Source organism: Aythya marila, assembly GCF_965140915.1.
Source record: "Aythya marila genome assembly, chromosome: 4".
Classification (NCBI taxonomy): domain Eukaryota; kingdom Metazoa; phylum Chordata; class Aves; order Anseriformes; family Anatidae; genus Aythya; species Aythya marila.
Genome location: NC_139045.1, coordinates 49,953,890 through 49,975,878, shown reverse-complemented (window position 1 = coordinate 49,975,878; position 21,989 = coordinate 49,953,890). Strand labels below are relative to the sequence as shown.

General features: G+C 39.6%; 1 protein-coding gene across 4 annotated transcripts in view; it reads right to left on the bottom strand.

The window, feature by feature from the left end:
• Positions 1 to 21,989, bottom strand: part of TEC (tec protein tyrosine kinase) — a 47,787-nt gene that overhangs the window by 6,684 nt on the left and 19,114 nt on the right. For 3 of the 4 annotated variants that reach the window (XM_082760157.1, XM_082760156.1, XM_082760158.1), the window contains 9 exons: positions 8,289 to 8,390; positions 7,181 to 7,262; positions 5,495 to 5,623; positions 3,936 to 3,976; positions 3,527 to 3,708; positions 2,543 to 2,608; positions 1,377 to 1,431; positions 1,131 to 1,210; positions 232 to 365 (listed from right to left, as the gene is read on the bottom strand). In XM_082760157.1, the coding sequence (XP_082616283.1) occupies positions 232 to 365; positions 1,131 to 1,210; positions 1,377 to 1,431; positions 2,543 to 2,608; positions 3,527 to 3,708; positions 3,936 to 3,976; positions 5,495 to 5,623; positions 7,181 to 7,262; positions 8,289 to 8,390 (871 nt within the window). Of the gene's footprint in view, positions 1 to 231; positions 366 to 1,130; positions 1,211 to 1,376; positions 1,432 to 2,542; positions 2,609 to 3,526; positions 3,709 to 3,935; positions 3,977 to 5,494; positions 5,624 to 7,180; positions 7,263 to 8,288; positions 8,391 to 9,834; positions 9,895 to 21,989 lie in introns of those variants that run through there. The other variant, XM_082760159.1, reaches the window with a different exon arrangement.

Genomic DNA, 21,989 nt, shown 5'->3' with positions numbered 1-21,989 from the left:
GTTATATATGTATAATATATAAACATATATACATACATGAATATGCATATATATTTACATAAAACCTTTCAAATGATTGCCTATATTGAAGCAATGTGAAAATGCAGTCTCATGATTTCTCTAAGGAAGAAGTATCTATAAAAACCTAAAAGCCTTCATTCAAACCCTAAACACCCCACACTCCTTTCCAAATCAACTCACAGTGACAGGAAAAAAATGTAATCCATCTACCTGCTGCATTATGTTTGTGATACTCAATTATTTCTGGAATGGAGTTAAAGAGATGTTTTTCTGCGAGGTAGTACTGCTTTGGTGATGTCACTGTTTCTTTTATATGGTAGTGTCTTATTCCTGATGAGCCTTCTCTGAAAAAAAAAAAAAAAGAAACAATATAATAATACATTGTCATTTGTTTTGAACTTTGTAAGAGGAACATGTTGACTAGAAAAAGAAAGCTCGTTTTTCTTTAACAGGAGGCAACATACAGAACACACTAAGCAACTTTCAGACCTGAAGATCTGCACAAATGCTGAATGGACGTATTTGATGTCTCTGTATCTCCTCACACCATGCCTGGTGGTCCTATGCTACTTGTACTATGTCAGGAGAGGAAAGCTGAGACTGTTGTCATGAGCAGAGACAATGGTAGGGGTCCCTTTGCACATCACCACAGCCCCAGGGTGAGCACCAATTCAGCCAGCATGGATGCCCAATGTTACATGTTTCAGAAACATCTTGAATACCAAAGACCCTGGGCACTCATTGCTTGGGATGTTCACCTCAGTACCACAACCAAGTTGAAGATTAACACATATGAGTTAATTTTCATCCCAGCTTGTTTCCCCAACCCAGCTCCCCACTTGAACATGTAGACTGGCACAAAGGGGAAGACTGAATGGCATGGGAGAGCCTCTTTCTTTCAGTGGCAGTTCAGATTTTCACTGGTTTAAAGCCAATGTAGCCTAAGCATGGAGTTGAGAGCTAATTTTCGTCAACTGTGTTTTCTAACATAGTGCTCCTTGCTTCTTTGTTGAGCTCTCTCCTGGCCTCCCCTCCATCGCAGGGGTTTGAATATGCATGCAAATCAATTCAAACAAGGCAGGGTATGCAGGGTAGCCACAGAAACTTACCCTCCAAATTTTGTATAAAGGGAAACTGTATACAGGCCAGGCTGACTTGAGTCTCTCACCACAAAACCACCTTCTTTATCCTAAAATGCAAGCACATCAACAGCTTTATACCACAAGCAATTTTAAGCTGTATGTCCTTCCTACTTGTTCTGTGATTTGCACATGCCAAAATTAAGCATTTGCTTAAATAGGAGAGAGTAGTTTAAGCGAACATCGTGGTTCATACTGCAAGGCTGCCATACTCACCTCGTTTCTGAGGAGCTGCTCCGCCTTGCTTCGGTTCAGGTTCCTGCTGTACCACCTGCAATGCAACATCAGCACCTATTACATAGTAGTGTTTACCCATAAAAATGCCTTGAAATCTGAATTCGATCCAGTGAGATCTCACATAAACCAATAAATTTTAGGAAATTGGACTAACTTTTGAGCAAAACCACTTCTAAAACACAGAGGCATGCTGATGGTGGTGATTACTATGCATGGCAGCCTGAGAGCAGACCACCAGCCTAAAGGCAGCCCTCAAGCAGCTGTCCCAGTCACCTGCTGAGATGACTGCCAGCTTTCATTGGATTTCATTCAGTAACTTCACAATCACATGGTTATGATTTTCCACAGAGGACTGACCTACCACAGAACAGATCAAAAGTGAATTAAATGTGACTGCTCCACATCCTTGTGCTTGGTGAAGCAGCCAAATAATCACTGATGTTTCTACCTATTTCAGTGAATAGTTACAACAACAAAAACCACACGGCTAGCAAATGGTGTGGTGTATTGTTTTGAGCCATGCTGCCACAATGGTAGAAGAGCAGGGAAGTGGCACAGAAGCCTGTACTCAATTTCTGCTGTAGTGGTTTCACACAGATGATCTGGAGCAATCCTCTGTGCAGTGACCCTGAGCCATGTCACCGAGGTGGTAAGGCACAAAGTAGCTGGACCAGATAAGGCAGCTCAGTTCCTTCCTTCCCTTTCTGCCCCTTTCATGGCTCAGCCCAGAGCAGTGCAAGGCTTTAATGAGAGCCTCAAAGGTGAGAAAGCAACAAAGGACACATTTAAAATGGATAAATTTCCTTCTCTCTCTGTCTGTCAAAGAATTAAGAGGGTTTTGAAGTTTGATTGCTTATTTTTTTCTGCTTTTAATAGTAATATCCTAAAAACTGCATGCGTGATGGCAATCTCACTGACTTGACTCTACTTTATACATGACAACAAAAAACATTGAGAAGAATCAGAACAAATAAATACATATTTCAAATATTTAAGTTTAATCCATGAGATCAATGGTATATGTGTTTACTTCAATGTTTACAATAATAAACAGTTGTTTTCAAAACTTCAGAAATGCATTGTAATTCTTAAAGCCTAGCTTTTATTTTACAGTCTTCCACATTTTAATTCAAATGTTCACTTACTCATATTGATCCAGGTTGTTGGACTTCTTTCCTGTTACATAGTTGCTTGGGATATATCCTTCATGTCTAAAAGAATATATAATATGTAAACTGAATAAAAAGATGTAAAATTGCATGTCTAGAAGACAGTGCTTCATTCTGCTAATTACCAGAGGTCAGTAATGACTAGCAGTCATCTATTTATTACTGAGCCACCCACTTTACTACTCATACAGAAATGAACGTTTCACATCAACATTTCCACATTAGCTTTCACTGCAGCTAAAAAATCTGCACAGTCAGCAGAAGTGTCCAAGAAAAACAGCAGAAGTGGGGAAAACAAGTGACCTTTGCTTCTCTATCACTTCTGTGCTCAGATGTTGCAGTTGGTCTGTAGAAATGTATTTGTAGACCGCCACAGCAGCCCTGCTGTATCTAATAAGTGGCAATTACCCTTAACAGTTTGCAACATTGACCTGGTAACTATTGAAGTTTGGTAACTTCCGTCCTGAAAACCATAGGGTAAAATTTTAATCCAAGGAATGTAAAATTAGAACATCATAGTCATTAAGGCATCTCACTGCAACTCTCTCAGCGCATTCAAAGATTACCCCTAATGATACAGTTGTAAAACAAGACAATGATCATTCAAGCCTGGAAGTCAGAGCCTGCTGATCTGAATGTTAATCACGTCGCTCCATGGGCCATTCCCCAGGAAAACAGGAGTACTGGACCAGTCAAGTTAGGTTTTGCCTGACAGGAAATGTCATTGTTAAATGCTTTCAGTTCTGCAACAGTCTTTGCACGCAAACTCCACAATCTACTGAGAACCACACTTCTTTGTTTGGGTTCTATGTGGGAACAAAGATATGGATGACATTTCAGGACTTACGTCGTAAGTGGGGTCTAATATTGTTATTTGTTGATACGTAATCAATATGAACTACTAGAACCTGAAAACAGCCTTATTAACATTATATTGAAAAATAAAAAACTCATGCTTACCCGTATTTGTCTCTTGCCTTCCACCAGTGAATGTCATTCTTCTCAATTACTGTATATTCTTCACCTTTGTCTAATCTTAAATCATGACGTTCTGTAGGCTGGAAGTCATACATTGCCACCACTATCTCCTCCTCTTCACTGTCATTCTCCTCAACCGGAGGAACAGGCGGTGGCGGCCTTCGCTGAAAATGATACAAAATGATCATCGTTCCACTTTGCTCCATGATTCCACTCCACCCAGTACCTACTCTTACACCACTGCAAAACAGCCGAGCATCCCAGAGGCAAAAGCTAGGCTAGTTCTGGGTTGCCCCAGGAGAGAGCTGCAGTGGCTAGGCTGACCGCAGCACTGCAGCCCCAATGGCATTTGCTTTTCAGCCCCCTATTCATCAGCAGCACAGACACCTACCGTATTTTTTTCTGGCATTGGAGAAGGCAGCGTCACTACACCTACAAACAGAGCACAGAAAAAGATTCATGTTTACTTTCTAATTCAAAAATTGGATAAAAGGTTTAAACTTCAGATAAAGCTCTAACATCTTAGCCTTCAGGATAGCATAGTAAGTCAGGAAGCAAAACCAGCTCCAAGTGAGAAAACATTGGTTAAGTGCTCTGTGACACTGTACTAAATTGGCCAGCAGGCAACATTCACAGCAGGATTTGGTGACATCTGTGTCACACCACAGCATGCCACACAGACGGCTCCAAGCCAGCCCACGGGCAGGGATGCCTCATGGGGTTCCTCCAAAAGACTCCTGGAGTTCAAAACCATGTCTTGCTCCTTAATAAGGAATAATAATAGTAAATACATGTAAATAAATAAAAAGAATATAAAAAGGAAGCAGTGTTCTTCTCACCATGATAATCTAAAAGTCTGCTCCTATTAATATCTATTCTTATAAAAAATATATGTTTCCCCTGATTCTTGCTTTACCAAATAAGGCATAAAAGTTGTATTTTTTGTATAAAATCGTGTAAAGATGTATATATATATATATTAAAAAAAGCAGTTTTTAAATTACTTCTCAGGTCCAAAATTATTTTTTTCTCCTGTGCTGCTTTTTTCCACTTCAACAGCTGAACTATGATCTTGCAGAATAAGGTCAACCACAAGCCACTGTTTTTTCTTCTTTTAATGCAATGAAATACACAATTCCCCACCTTTTAAGGCCCTAATGTAGGAAATTTTCCAGGCACTGTTAATTTCACTAGGAGGTAAGCGTTGTTGCAATTACTTTTATTACTAAGGAGTTTTCCTTGAATCAAAGACAGACAATTACTGTATTGTCATAGAGGACAATGCTGCAGTGAGGGTCACACTTCCACATCTTTGCATGCTCCAGCATACACTGCAGAGCACGTACAGGCTGTGGTTTGCATGCTGGAGGAGCCATATGCATACGGAAGTCATGGTTCATCCAGGTTCAGCATATGGACGTTTGCAAACTTTTAGGAAAATTGAGCCATGTGTCTGTAAATGCATTAAGCCTAGTTACATTCTCATACCATTTTCACACTGGTGTTAATAACACCAATTCCAGTAGGGTTGTTATTCCTTTACACGGATACACAGAAGTTATTAATTCAAACTGGAGAGCTGGCAAAGATCAGATGAATCTCTTTCACCATGAGGTTTTAACCTCAGTCTGAGGTAAACAGTTGGTCAAATAGATTTCAGATGGGAAACACAAGCCAAGTGGAAAATAAATTCAGCAACCTCAATGATTCCTTTCAGCTGTCTCCAAACACTTTTTGGAAGGACAATTCACTGACTTTTACACTTTTTACAAAATGTTTGGAGATGAAAAATATTTTTGTTTTCTCTAGACACAGAATCAACAGTTCACGGTGCACCATAAAATTTCCCTGATACCTACAGCATTCAAATGTGAGGACAGAATCACATAACAACAACAAAACACAGAAAAATATGCCAACATAATTTCATATGTAAAGTTATGTACTTACTGTTTTCAAAAAGATTATATCTTTCACAACCAGGTGCTAATTTTTCTGTCTGCCTGCAGCACTGATAAATTCCCTCTGTCCAGAATTTAGGATGGTATTTTACCATTATATTGCTGTTGTTCTTTATTCCTACAGGAAATAGAGAGCAAAGATTAAAAAAGGAAAAACAAATCATGATTTCTGACTTTCTTAATAAATATTAGTGTCTTTGACGAATCATAATCTTTACTTGTTGTCCTTGCTACAACACTGCTTCTCTAAAGGACTTTCTTACAAGTTTACACGGAGGTCATACAGTGAAGGCAGGTGATATTTTTAGGGTAATACATGACTTTATTCCAGAAGGGTGTGCTGTACTCCCCGCCCAAAGCAGCCACCACAGCAGGGCAGTGTTTGGTGCCTCCGTGAAGGCAGACCCAGGCGCCCACCTGCACCCTGCAACACAGTTGGGCGGCTGTGAGGGCCCTGTGGGCTCTGGCTGCCTCTTTTCTTTTTGTTTCCACTGCAAGTGACTCCATTTCCTCTGTAATTAGTGCTCTTGAGGAAAGGTTAGCTTACATTTATCACTATTTCACAGCACAACGCCTGTGTTTGGTTTAGCAGGCTCCCCATCCCCACCCTATGAGGCTGCTGAGTTTTGGAAGTCATTTCCGACCCAGCCCAGCCCAGGAATTATGTCTTACGACTTTGAAGAGCACCTGCAATTAATGTGAATGTTTGATGACAGCAGAAGGCATTAAGAGGCTCTTGAAAAAATGATCTTTATTCAGTATGATATCAATAATCAGAATCACATTTCAGGGGAGATGTCTCTTGTTGTTTTACATCAGTGGGAGACCATCACCATAACACTGTCCAGCTATGTTCAGACAAAACTTCCAAGTGATGCCACTAACTAGCTCGGTTAAGCTTTTTGATGATTTACATGTTGTACAAAGGCACGAATTCAAATTCTTGTTGCATTTAGACTAGACAAGTTGAATGAAATCAGCCAGGGTGCTTGATATGCCCAGTATCTATTCTGACATGCTGTGTATGCAAATGATGACCTGACCCAATAAAAATAAAAGTCAGTTGATACGTGCAATAGAAGTTGCACCATTTTATTTTTCTAGCTTGTTGTGGGTTGACACCTGTCAGCAGCTAAGCACCCAACCCACACACTGGCATGGGGGAAAATAATAGAAAGAGGAAAAGTGAGAAAACTTGTGGGCTGTGACAGTTTAAAGAGAAGGGAAAGAAAGAAAAAAGTGATGCAAAGGAAATAATACACCATCTCCCACCAGTAAAACAATGCCCAGCCAGCCTGTGAGCAATGACCAGCTTAGAAATCAACCCCCCCTTACTCCCTCCTTCCCCTACCCCAGAGTTTATTGCTGAGCATGACTGTATATGGCATGGAAGATCCCTTGGGGCGATTCACATCCCCTACCCCAGCTGTGTCCCCTCCCAGTCCCTTGCCCACCCCTGCCTAGTCACTGTGGGGGCACCATGAGCAAAAGGCAAAGCCTCCAGGCTGCACAAGCACCCTCTGAAATCACTAAACCACTGGTGTGTTTTCAGCACTCTTGTAGCCACAAATCCAAAACACAGCACTGAGTTACCCCCATCTCACTAGACCCAGCGCACAGCTCTAGTAAAGTTATTTAAATGTGTCAGATATTAAGTGCAAGTGATTTCCTTTACCTTCTTTCAGATTCCTCACCCACTGATCCCGGCTTTGTGGACTTGGTGCAAAAATATAAAGTGTATTAGCATCATATACAACCTGCAGGGAAAAAGAAATATAATATTAAAAAAAAAATAAAATAAAGCCTTTCACCTAGTAATACTCTTTTATTTATTCCTTAGCAAAAACAGTAAGCAGAACAAGGGAAAAAAATGTTACATTTGGCAAAATGAGTGTCCTCAGCCACATGAGAAGCATGAGACAAAATGCAGAAACAAGGTGAAGTTTTTTAGGGTTTGCTATTTATACATGGTGCTGTCAGTAGAACAGGAAGGATTCTGTAATGGTATATTATCTTATTATTCCTTTAGATGTTTGCTTCATGCTTTGCTTTGTTCATTCTTCACTGTGTATTTTCTAATAACAGTATCTCATAACTGTTAAGGCATTTTATAATCAGGCATCCTTCGTTCCCAGCCATTTCATATTACTTTGTGATTCTCTGTTATTCTGGGTTAATTCTTGCCTTCTTTTTCTTCACTGCCTGTATGGGCAGAAAACAAGTATTGCCCTGGTAGAAAGGGGGCAAATCCCTGCTTCCATCAGTGAAATTCATGCTCACATCAAAAATTTCTTCCATCATAAGCAGAACCTGACATTTAAACATTTTTTTCCTTTTAAGTACTTTGTTTTCTGTGTTTACTTCCATTAAGTTCACAATGGAAGAAAAAGCAACAAGGTTTATCTTGTTTTTCTTATTCCTATATAAATTAATGGTAATTGCAAACATGCTGCTTTATATAAAGTGTGTGCAAGAAAGAAGACAGGGAAAATTGGCTGCCAGCTAACCTATTCTGGAGGACTAAGCAGTTTCCAGTCAACACCAAGGCAGAGAGGGTAGGGAAAAGAAAAAGTCCAAGTGTTTTAGGCAAAGCTTCCATGAGCAGGGACTTTAGGATGAGCAGAGCTTTTGGGGATGGTTTTCAGTCCCTGACCCTGAGCCCCCTCCAACAGACCCAGAGAACTGAGAATGGGCTCCGTGTTTAACAGTGTCAGTAATTTCAAGCAAGTGGCTTGGTGCTATTGAAAGGAGCACTGTATTTTATATAAACCAAAGGAACATACCTGAAATGGGTATTTATTTTGACAGGGAATAATACCATCATTTTTTACAACTTCTACACATTTAATCCTTGAAATATCCACAGATCCTTTTCTGTACTTTTTCTGTAAGAAAAAAAGAAAAATAAATAAATAAATAAAATACAACTGATGATTGCTTTCATCTACAGGCACTCATATGTTTATCTTTCTTTTTTACCTTTCTCTGCAGAGACTTTTTGCTTACTTTTCCACTTACAACAGCATTGTTGCTTTAACTGCAGAATTCATTTGAAAAAAATGAAAGAGGGTATGAAAACCTACACTAGTAAAAGTGCAGACTAGAGTGTAATTGCTTAGTAAAAAGCATCACCTTTTCCAATACAGTTTCCAATCAGTTGTAACCATAGTTTACTCTTCTTTACAAAAAAAAAAAAAAAAAAAAAGAACTTGAGTACAGATAAAGAACAGCTTGCTGATCTCAAGTTATGACTAAAAAGGGTGAGTGAAACAGGTGCCAATGCATCATCTAGCCTGCTCCCTTGCTCTGTTGCTCCCGTCTTTCTGTGGCTACTCCCATGTTTCACCAGCTTTCCATAGAAACTGCAGTGCTGCACAGGCAATACAAGCTCATGCAGGGTAGGAAGCAGAAGACAAGAGGTGAAACCTGTCCCTGGGATAAGCTGTGAAAACATGGTGAAAGAATTTCTTTGACCAACATGGCAGAAGCTTTGAAAAAGCAAGATCTGAGAAGGTTTGGCTCACCTAAACTGGTAATCATGAAGATTTTGAAGAAGGAAAGAGTGCTCACCAGCTGCAGCCCAAGTTAAAATGCACAGAAATACAGTGTGGTTCAACTGTCCCAAGAGGGAATCTTTGTGGAAGAGCAGCCTGTAGCTGGAGGTAGCTTGTACTGTGCTTCAGTCTATATGTAAAAGCAATAGGCAGTAACGGTGAAGACCACACACATGCAGACCTTTTTATGGTGTCTGTTTTCTGAAGAAGCTGATTTATCCTCTTTTCATTTAAATGAAGCAGAAAAGGTTAAGAATGAAAGCGCAGCATGGAAATTTTCAGCACACTGGTAAAAAAAAAAAAAAAAAAAAAAAAAAGCTGGTAAATCTATGGACACTGTAAGGGCCACTTCTCACTTTGGGGAAAACCAGGTCTCTTATAAGGGAGGATGTTTCTACTGAAATCTGGAACAACAACAAAAATGGCAGCAGCTCATGGCAGGTTCAGTATAAACCCACATCAAAAATTTGAATAGCAAAGCACATCCAACACATGCAGACCAGTGTGCAGCTCATGAAAGATGAGCACTGTTCAGGCAATGTGGAAATAATTAGCAATTAGTGAATTACTGGAGATACTCTACTCCCTACTCAGCTCCCTTCCTCTCTCCTGAGGATAGAAATTTCAGCCCAAATAGCAGAAGTCTGGCACAATAATAAAGAACTGAAAAGAGTCTTAAAAACAGAAGAGCAGAGCAACTTCAAGCTCAGACATCACGATTCCACCACCCTAGCAGCACAACAGTCACCACCCAGGGAAAACAGAGAAGTCTTACCAAAATTTAGAACACCTTCAGTATTTTGTCTCCTATGTATATTGTTATGAAGAAAAGAGGCAGATAAAATGTGCCTGAAGAACTCAGACACTCCACAGTCAGAGTCAGGAAGAATGACAGGAACCGAGTTCAGATAAAGCTGTAACTGTTATGTAACACCACAAAATTAAAAAGGCAAAAAAGAAGTCCCAACATGGGGGTTTTAAAATTGCAACATGAACAAAGATGAATTAGACATTCTAATGAGTAATTAATAATAATAATAAAAAAAAATCAAATAACACGTTGCTACAAAGCTATCACGTTATGCTGACAAATAATTTGCACTGACTACGCAACCTTGGTTTTCTGATCAAAAATTTGTTTCAAGTCAAGCTTTCTGTTTATTTTATGGTATCCCCTTACTTGAACTTCGACTGCCTGAAGTAAAACACACTAATGCAAGTGCCAAATATTGAATAACAACTGCACACCACTCAGTACAGCATCAAGTACTGCTCTTTCCTCTCATTTTCATGGCAGCCTGGCGGCTTCAGAGCTGACAGATTAGCAAATGTGGGATAGGAAGACCCAAACAAGATCTACCTTTTTTTTTTTTTTTAATTTTTAAATGAAGCACAGAATTCAATACTCCACATAATTGTACTGAAGATACCTCTCCAGATCTTTTCTCTGCACAACGAATGACATACAAAGAAGAAGAAAAGCCTGCCACTTCTGTAATGTATCTACCCAGCTTTCTGGGTCCTGTGGGGTACTCATGTATTGCTTGGATCCCACCTAGTGGTTAACTGAGGCTGGGGGACAGAAAGAAATGATATACATTTTTATCCTTATCTGGAATCATAGACATTTCTTTGAGGAACAGGCTTTATGACTTTAAGCCTCTCCTCCATGACTCACAGATTTTCATGCCAATTCTGGCATTCAGTGAGTGCTCCGAAGGAGCATATGTGTGCAAAAATGGCAAAGAACAGGAATCCAAGAAGATAATCAACTAACATTTTGGAAAAATAAAATAAAATAAAATAAAATAAAATAAAATAAAATAAAATAAAATAAAATAAAATAAAATAATAAAGCTAACCTCCTAATACTCAGCACATCATTCTAGTATTCATATTTCCTAAGTCATCCCTTTGTATACTTGCATGATTTAAGGTGGCTCACTTTACATCACCATGAGACACTAAATTAAACCAATTCAAATTTGACCCACCTTACAACCCAATCCAGCTAATAAAGCCTAATGACATCAGATTCTTCTGTTTTTGCATATTCTAAAGATTAAAAACCTTGTACATGTGAAATTAAAGACAAATGTACTGCTCCAGCCGTATTTCAGGTTGCAGCAGAAGCAACAGTTATTAATGGCCACAGCTTTCCAATTGCCAGGTTTGCAGCTGTGTTTTAGCTCAACATTTCTCACTATTAAACCATTGGGCAGAAAAGAATGACTGAAGCAAAATGCCAAATAGAGCACTGCAATTCCTCTACTTAAACAATTTCCTCTAATAATGGGACTTCTTGCAGACCATCACTGTGTTGCATTTATTGCGCGTGCCTAATGCCTTGCTCTAGAGTGAGGTGTAGAGCAGACACAAAATGCAGGATCAAGCAGAGCTCACACCCTGACCTAGAGTGGAAGTAGAGCTGCAGGCACGAGCCAGCATTGAGGAAGCCGCTCACGATCACTCTTTCCAACGAGTGACCTCTGTTACAAAGGGACAGAATTAGTCCAGGGGCTAATTATGCAATGTCAAACCATAGTGGGAAGAAGGGCATTTTTCACAGATGCTTTTGAAGGAAGATGGCCCATGTAGTAGAAAGCGGCTGGATTCCCTGTAGAATTAGCAGTGTCTCACCAGTATGCCCATGCATGCTCTCTGGACGCAAGCATTCACAAAGGATTTGGAAACCAAATGGCCAGTGAACCCGTGGGACCTATCAAAGTGGGTCCACCTCAGGAACATGCCTCTTGAAGGAAAAACAGTTAAAAGAGTAATACAGGTATAAATACTCTGTCCCAAGAAGGATAAGAAATAGATAAAAACATGCTTCACAGTCACACTAAAGGGTGTTGTTGTTTTTTTTTTTTTTAAACTGTTATCTGCTTGCTGAAAATAACAAAAGGGAAGTGACTGTACAGAAACTACTATTCAAAGCCTTCCAAAATGCAAAATGGTATATGTACTTCATACTTGACTGTGCTTCAGAAGCATGATTTACAGTTTCAGATGCCCTGTTCCTTGCTCACAATGAGGATGACCAGTCTAGCCAACGTCTTGTTTCCATGCAAAGCAAAAGAATAAGCTATTCCTATTGTTCGATATGTAAGATAGAAATACCAAGAAGTGACAACAGTAGAACTACATTGTCAGATGTGGTACAAGAATATAATTACAAAATTCCAACCAACAAGAAATAATCTCAGAATAGAGGAAGGCAAGAAATATCCGTTAGATAAGTACACAGCCAGCTCATCTTCTACACACTTGGAACTCTTCTGCTGAATATGGTAGCTTCACAACTTCCTAAGAAGCCTGTGTTCCCACTGCCAGACAAAACGGTTCTTCAGTGCATTTCCTCTTTGTTTATGAAGATATCATGCTGTTTACCTTCAGAAGAGTGGGGCTGGGGGGTTAAAAACAACAAAGGACGTTTTGTTTGGAAAAAATATTATATCGATGAAAACATGCAGAAGTCAGCCTGGCTGCCAAGAGATAGCTGCACTCTGGCTCACCCATGGCGTCACTCCCCTTGTTCTTCACACTATGGCTCTCTCCCATGCTTATTCCCATGAAGGAAACCCCGAGGTCATCAGCACATGACCCAGGGAACTGGTGTTCCCCTAAACATCCAAAATGTCTCGACATTACTTACATCTCCTTTTACGGAGCTGCTCAGCTATTTCACAAGACATCAGCAAAGCCCGCCTATCCCAGAAGCAACCAGAGCCAACTTCTCTCACAGAATATGCTCCAAAGTCAAATGTAGGGAGTTTGCCTTTTTTTTATTATTATTAGTTATTTTATTCCTAAGAGGCATTTTCACCCAAGCAATGTCACTACTGTTCATGCAAATAGAGTTATACTAGAGCTAGCTGTTAGAGGGCCACATTTTCATCCCCTTATTTTTCCAGTGTCAGATATGTTGAAATACACCCTGGCTCCTTTTAAGTCTTTTTTTTTTTTTTTTTTTTTTTTATGATTATTCTAGGAAAAGCAAGTATCAAGTATTTCTGTTCACCTTCCTGCAGTGGCTCAAACTGTCACACAAGGTGAGAGGTGCTGATTATTCTGACATCACCTGACCTGAGCCAAGATCTGATTCTTGGGAAGAATTTCAAGAGAAAACAAAAATGCAAACAAACGTTAAGTGAGAAGGAGAAAATCTCAAATCCTGTATTGCAAAATATGAAACTGAGAAACCTTTATCATGGACTGGCTGCGTAATTTACTATTCTTCTGTGTAGCGGATACCAACCACCAGTACTGCAGAAACCAAAAAAAAAAAAAAAAAAAAAAAAAAAAGAAATTCTCTGTAGTAGCACTGATGCAACTTCCTAACTTCCTAGCCATTACTACAATGTATTACCTGAAATTTACTCTCCTCCCACAACTGAGCAGCAGTCAGTCAAATGTACGCAATTACAGTTCTGTTGTATTGCTGCTATCAAGTAAGGCAGCGACGTAAATAAGCGTAAAGGAAGCCAATAAATCACCCAGGTCTCCATCCACAGCAGGCCCTAAATTATCTACAATTTTTTGGTTGTCTAAACAACCAGCATGTAGCTTCAAGGTTCTTTTAGACAAATCTTCCCTTGTCTTCTGTGAAGTCCTCACAGAGCTCTGAGCCTGGCCAGCTCAGCTGTAGAATTTCTGCCCCCTTTTCTCCCCTCTCAGACCACAGGTCCACCTCTCTGCCCATCAGGTGAGCGGCACCTTTCCTTCAGCCATCCCTCTGGCAGCCCTAGAGTCGTCTGAACATGAGGAATGGACAACTTAAGCCAGGAAGGGAGGGGAGCCCAAGCCCGGGGACATCACAGGTGGGTGACCAGAGCCCCAGAACAGGATGTGAGGCTCTGGTCACGTACCTGAGGCTCCAACTGCTTCACCTGGTCTTTCAAGCTGTTCAAAACACCATCTTTCCATTTGTTTTGCATTGAATTTACAAGGCATTTATACAGTTTTATCTGACACTGCCATCTGAAAATGTTATATGGCACTGCCAAAACAAGCCCTGAGCAGAATGGAAACACAGGATTATCTGCCGCTTCTCTGCTCTCCATGAGGCTTGTTATCCACCAACAGAAAAAAACTTGGATTCGTTCTTGACAAGTCTTTGCTGGCCGGTGTGACATTTTGTTGTCATCCAGGTATTTTCAGGAAGCCAGTTTGCTGTAGCACTTCTCTGGTAATTGAAATTATCTTCAGAGCTGGCAGTTTCTCAGCTCCTCTATAGCATTTTAAATCTAAGCTTTCCAAAATCTTATTTATTTTCCAAGTCTTCCTTTACAGCACCTTTAAGATTCACGTGCTATGTGTAATCATAAGGTAAATGTTCTCATTCACACCTTCTCAGTGATTCAGTAACCATAACCTACATTTTTTAACTTCAGCTTAGTCTAATGTGAGCTCCATCTCACAGACTGCCAAATTATTCTAGAAAGATAATTATTTCAGATCCTCATTTTATATCAGTCTTCTGGTTTGGTAGATGTTACAGAGATGAGGGAATCATTATTGCACCATAACTAAATTACTTTACAACTTGATTTTCTTTTAGACTTGCGCTTTTCAAGTATGCATTCCCATGCATCTGTTATGCTGCCTTCATTCATGTGAACAGCTTTAAATTATTTCTTTGATTTAAACAGCTTTTGGTCACTCCTGCTTAAAATTTCCCCATCTGTGCCTACTGTTATCTGTCTTGTATGCTTTTAGCCAGTATGTGACATCTTCTGAATCATCATCAATACAGCAGTTCTGCTTATTAACATATATTTATTTAAATACAAAGTTGTGTGAAGTTGTGTGTATATATATACTATATATATAGTGTGTATATATATATATACATATATATATATATATGTATAGTGCGTATATATACATATATATATATATATATATATTTCCCTGAAGTGGGAAGAGGAGGTAAACAACCAAAAAAGACGAGGAGGGATGAAATTTCATGGTTCTCAATGCCAACTTCTGCTGCATTCCAGTAGACTTCTATCTATCTTCAGATCCTCTCTGTGACATTTCTCAAACTCTCCTAGGTGCTTTCCTGATGACTCTTGTTGCTCCTCACATAAGATTTCTCTGGGGCCTCTGCTGCAGAACACAGCCTTCTCTTTTATTCCCCTTGAAAGCTCAAAATGCTGACCAGCTTTATGAGCAGCTGTATTTTGAACAATTAATTCCTACTGTTTTATCTACCTCATTTCCTAAAATAAACCTGATTTCTTACTGCATTTGCAGTGAACAGTTCATAGTTCAACCCTCCTCTTCCCCAGGGTACCACACAACAGTGGTAGAGGTAACTAATCAGTGGTAAAGCTATTTTTGGCTATCATACTGTCTCATCAGTGCTTCACACCATGTCTCTACCCACTTCTCAGCACACCTTAAGCTTTGATAAGCAGCTCCTCAGGACTGGGTTTTTGCTAGAAGTGTTCAGTGCTGTTCTGGGGGACTAGCAGCGATCACAAAATAATTAAATCAATATAAATATCAATATGTACATGGCTTATATAATTTTTACATCCGTGAATATATTTGAAGCAAGGCTGAGCTGCTTCTTGTCAGCCATAGGTATCTCACAATCCCACTGCTCTACCTGAGCAAACAGCAATAACAACACAGGTATTTCTACATCAGCAAAGCTATCTGTAAGTTTGCTTGTCAAACTGTAACCTCAAGAGTACCAATTGATCAGTCATCTACACATTACCAAGTTACTTACTGATTTTCTGCCTTGATTTCTGTCTAATTCAGTGCAAAGAAAAGAAGTTAAACTATCTTCCTAATGATGCTAATATGTAGAAGCAATGGTTGCAGTTATTACAGAGGTATTATACAAAGAAATTAGGTAGGGTGGTTTCTCATATTCTTAGTTAGTGTTTAAATACAGAGCCAGCAAAGAAGTAAAGAAGTTTGAAAAAGAAAAAAAATATCCTCCACACAGATGGATGTAACAGGCATTATTTTAAGTGGGATAACTTGTAAATACATCACTGTACTCGCTCAGCGATGTAATTCATGCTGCAAACCACTGCTACAAGCTATCCTACTTCATTATTTATAATACATTATACATATTTTATATAGATATAAATATGTGTATGTGTGTTTAAACCATCACCTATCCTGACTGCACTTTAAAAAAAAATATTTATTCTTTTTCTGACAAAGCTGGAAAAATGTGTTTAATTGCATTAAAAATGCATTTTTTATTTCAGTAAGAGCTGAACTGATCTAAAGCCACAGCCTCTTTTAGAGAAAGTTGTGAAAGCATGTCCCCAGCAAGTACAGCTAGGGATTTCTATGTGATTCATGCAGAAAGTGCATATCCACCTCTGGTGCTTTCAGGAGAAAACAGCAGCCAACCCACAGTCTTCCTCCAGGTCTAGTGATAGCGTTACTTTGCAAACTTGCATGTATTTTAGGAAACCTCTATCACCTATGATTTGGAATAAAGAAGCTCTGTCAATCCACTCATTTCAGTAGCTATTTATCATACATTAGCAAATGAGTAATCCATGAGGTCATTAGAAGCCTTTTAATAATGAACTTTTTTTTTTTTGAACTTTTTCTTTTCTTTTGAGCTTTCATTTATACAAGGAATTAAATCACCTATGCATTGACTAAGGACACCATAAAAATCAGGGTAATTAAAGAAGTGAAAAAGAACAAAGGACAAGCACCATAGGAATAAGCAACAGTAGAATGGATATCCATTAATCTTCTATTTAAAAGCTGTAAGAAAAGTGATTAGTATAGGCTTTAGGAACTCTGTATTGCTGTTATGCTCCAAAGGAAGCATTTGCACAAGATTAATGTTGCAATGCAGCCCCACAATTTTACCCTGAAACCTGCAGCACTAGAGTGGCCCCCAGAGCTTTTAAAGTTATTTTTCCTTCCTTAAAATATCACCATGTTCATTTCAGTAGCTTCTGTCTCCACTGTATTCAAATTACAGGAGCTGAATAGAACTTGTGCAAAAGAACCTTTTTTCCTTAGAAGAGACTTTCAAAATTAGGAACCCTCAAGAATATTTAGGTCCTTTAGGTCATTGTTCATTTAAATCCCAGTTGTTTTTGTTTGTTGTAGCTGTCCTGCTCTTTATCCAGAACTGTTTTCACACTGGTCTGATCCTGATGGCAAATACCACTGCTGTCCGTGAAGATGAGCGCACTCTGCACCTCCCAAGTTCAGCTCATCAGAAAGCCACCTTCTACTTGGCTCCATAGAAGCATCCTTCTAAGTAATACTCAGTCTTTTGCCTTTGGGGCTTTCATTTGTCTGCTCTGTGGTAGCAAATTTCTGCATACCAACAGATAGGCAAGCACAGTGTCTACCCCAAGTACCCTCTGTACCCTAAAGCTAGCATGCCTGTCTCAGCCCAGCCTCTCCCCTCTTATCCTCCCTTCAATGTTGTAGCTTTTGAAAACACAGAAGTTGATACAAACCTTCTTCTGCTGCAAACTCTAATCCAAACAGCAAATGTGAGCAAGCACCAAAGATGTTAAGGTTGAAAGGCATTTCACATGCCCCAGCCCATGCTCACAAGCTTTGTACTCAAGGTCAGTGCAAGTTGGCGTGGGCTGGAAAGGTTAATGAGAGCACGCCGCGTGGTGTGTGGGAGGAGAGCGACTAAACCACACAGATCAGCACCCTGCCAAGCTAAGGAGGATCACCACAAAGGAGCCCGAGAGGGAAAAAAAAAAAAAAAAAAAAAAAAAAAAAAAAAAAAAAAACCACCACAGCACAAGGGAACACTCATCTGCTCCCGTAGGTACGAAGATCCTGACAGTCAGCACATTGTTACCGACTGATGAAGTTATGACTGGATCCATGTCAACTTTTTGGAAGCACTGCCCTTGTGAGAAACATCGGTAGGAAACTTTTCAAACCAGAAAGATAGCAGGACATCCCCCTTGCGCAAACCAGCTCCTTTCAACTGCTCTAGTGGCGAGAAGTACTTCAACACCTACGCCTATCTTGTCTTCATCTCAAAGAATTTCCTTTAACTAAAAAAAGTGCTTTTTATATCAAAAATCTCAGTTCCAGTGGCACTTTTAGTTTCAGTGAGCTGCTCCATCAGCATGATCTAACTAAAGCTTGTGTGAAATACGTGCTACCTGCTATCAGGACCATTCTGTTACACAGAAAGATGCTGACTCCAGTTAGGGCCCCTGGACTTCCCTAACACCTCCCAGACACATCTTCTGAGAAAAAATTCACACTAGTACAACCTACGGCCACACAAGCAGAAGCAGGACAAGCCACGATCTCTTGATGGTCCATTCTGGTGGACATAGTCGCTTGGATGCTATTTCTTTGTCTGTCCTGTTGGCTAATTCAAGAGGAATAAAAGATGCTGCTCAGGAAGCAGCTAATACACTCTGTGAAGCAGAATATCTGGCACTTTGCACTGTCTGCTGGTGAACACCAGCCACCAGGGACACTGGCAGAGCTGTAAAGTGAGTTTTCCTTTCCATTAATTGCACAGCTCATATTTACAGAAGCATTTCCTATTACAGTGATAAGGTAGACTCCCTGATAAACACCAAGGCTGCTTTTTCCAGAGTCAGCTGGAAGTGTGAATGTACGGCACCTCTGAAAATAAACCACAGAGCATTTTAAGTTGAACACACAAAACAAGAGGCCACTTGACAGCAAATGGCCAAATGTACCTACTGCCATGCACACATGGAGTTATTTCCACAAATATTTCCTTAGATTTCAAACTTGTACTCTCCTGAAGATGAAATGAGAAATTTGGGAAACATCATACTAAAAACTCAAGCTAATTTCTTTGCTGATCAAAAATACAAAAACTATTCTGAATGAGTTTGCTTTTAACTGCATTAAATATTTTATTTTCAGACATGCAGGCTTATTTCAAAATTTCTTAACTTTGCTTATTAATTTCATACAAATTAATATTTTATTTCTTCAAAGAAAATAGTTAAGAAAAGTTGTTAGAAACATACCTGAAGTAGTATTCTGAGCTTTCACATCATGCAGAATCAGAAAGAGATTACCCAATAAAATATTTTACCCTCAAAGTATCAAGGTTATCCTTGTTTCCTCACCAGCACACCACATGCCTTTGTTGTACAACCAGATCATCTGGAGAAGTTACACTGCACTCAATGAATCCTGCAGTCATTGGTGAGCACAGCACAGGAATCCTCAAGAAGCAAGGGCCAGCTTGTGCAAAAAAGCCTCCTACCTCCCACTTCCAAACCCATGTCACTACCACCATCTGCATAAGTCTATTTAAAGCTGGGTTGGTAAGTCTACAACATATATTTGAGATCACTGTACATAGCGTAAATCTTACTGACTGCAGGATAAGCAGTTTTATAGTACACTTCCATACTCATGAAAGGAAGATATTCCGCTTCTTCCCTATTTTATACATTCATGATCAGCACTCTCTGCTTGGAGGCCAATTCAGTTATTTCTTACCGTGATGAATTTTTGTCTTCACTACAAATGGAATCCATCACATTCACAACTCATTAGCCACTTTTGCAACACCAAGGGAAAAAAGACAGAAAATCTCCACTGGCAGCTGATAAACCCTTACAGGCTTCATGAAACTTATCAACTCAGCAATTTCTATCCTTGTCATTACTGTTAGCAAAATTCCATACTGCAATAACAGTGTTTCCCCAACATTTACAGTTAACAGCTTCACAGAATTTATGCCAGAAAGCCAAAACCAGAAGCCATCTCCAGCTTAAACAGAATATTCCTCTTTTCTGGCAACATATTAAAAATTCTTCTCTGTGACACTTGGGACAAATCAGTTCTTCAAGAATCTTTATTTTTAAGCTTTCTGATGTCCATCTTCTTAACCAACCTTAAGGTCATACATGTATATATATTTTAAAGCAAAAAGCATAATGCCCAGTAGAAGTTAAGTCATAAAAGCCAAAGACCTATTAGCTTCCTATGCAAAATAAGTTTCCCATGGCATTACTCAAAATTATAGAGCTTTGCACAGATGACCTAAACCAAGGTTGTCCTTCCTCTGGTTTCTGTGCTTTGAAATCCAGCCACTCTAATCATTCTGTAGCTACACTTTATTGCTAGCTCACACGCTGCCTCCATGACCTGTGTTCCAGCACTATTTCTAAGTGCGGAAGCACCACCTCCCCTTCCCATGACCGTAGTGCAGCTTCAGCTTCACTGTAGGCACATTGCGCCACCGTGCAAACATGACAGGGTGCCTGAGCTGCTTCAAAGCACATGTTTAAAAAAAAAAAAAATAGGTTATGAGCAAGTTTAAACAAGGTTTTAACCTGTTTGCTAGCACTGGTGCTTATAAATAAGATAATTGCTTATTGCTCCAAGTAGGTATACGGCACTCTGCCAGACATAAGACAGAAAAAGCAGAGAGCAGTGCTTGTATAATGGGCAGATTCTGGTCAGAGAGCAAGCGAACTCCCACCACTGTCTGCACAGAACGGAATCAATGAGATCTCCCAGAAGTATTTATAAGAACAGTGTTTTCTATGGTTGACTGCTTTTTGTTGTCATAAATGTTTCACTTCTGTCACCAGACATACCAAGTCTCTTCTTCTGTTGCCCTGTGTATAATCCCAACCTGCCCCACACTTTGAGAATTGACTAATTTGGTTAAAAAGATTTAATTTAATCTTGTTTAGAAAAAATAAAAAAGAAAAGCAGTATGATTATTCACGTGAACACAAACGTTGGGTATTCTTCCTGAATTCTCTCTGCCAAATTCCCATAAAATCAAAATGGAAAAAATGAGGAAAGACTTCAGCTTGGCCAATGACCACACTGGGAATCAAATCCTTGCCTAGAGGAGCAGAGCTCAGCCACCCTGAGCAAACTGCTCCTACTACAGCTGTGGGATCCTCTTGGCTTTGGGTTTCCACGCTTATCTTACCAATCTGAACTTTGAACACTACCAGCCCTGAAATGAAACCAGTCTGTACCTATCGTTTCTCTGTCACATCTTTAAATTCAAGCAGTAAATCACATTTCATTTCAGCAGCAAGCATCCAGCTATTCAGAGGAACTGGAATTACTTTCACCTCCAATGTCTTTTTTTTAATCTTTTACATAAATAACTTCAGCCAGATTATGTATCTGTTTTACCGTTAATACAGATTTACAACTTGGCTTTAAAAAAATAATAACAAAACCCCAACCTTTTTCCATTTAAGTTGCCCAGTGACACAAAGGAATAACTACCACTGTGTGACGGAGATCTTAGACAAGTTTTTCTCAAATTGAGGCCAAGTACTGCTGATTTTAAACACTGTGTGCTCCTCTAAGAGCAGAGCTCATTATTTTCAGACAGTACTCTTCATAAAATAAAATGCTGATTAATGTTTAAAAGAATATAAAATGGGAAGAACAGTGAAAATAAATGGTTTTGAGGCACAGGTAGTAAAGCTGTATTTTATGGCTGAGCCAGTTTAACAACTTGTTGATGTCAACAGTTGGAGCCTTCTGTCCTCCTACTCGACCTGGCACTGCCTCTGGCACTTGTTGGATCCTGCACTGAGCTAATTCAGCTTGTCAACACAGCAGAGCTCTCATCCAGCAAAAATAAAAACAGATCAAGTATCTTTCTGCTGATTAGCAAATTTATTCAGAGCAGTGCAGAGCCCAAGAAGTGCCTGGACCAATTCAAGCAGGTTGAGAGCTGCTGCAAGGCAAGGACAGGAAGAAGATGGACCTGACTCTTTCAGCATCTGGGCTGTGTGGGTGTAATGTATAGTTTCACTCCAACAGTCCTGGTCTCGGGCTGGAACCTTTTAAGATACTGCCTCCACAGCTGAGGACACTATGAGCTGTCCCGCTCCATCTCACTGTGAGCAAAACCAGCACTTTAACCCCTCTCAGACAGACCTGCCACTGAGTCTCCTGGAAGGGTAT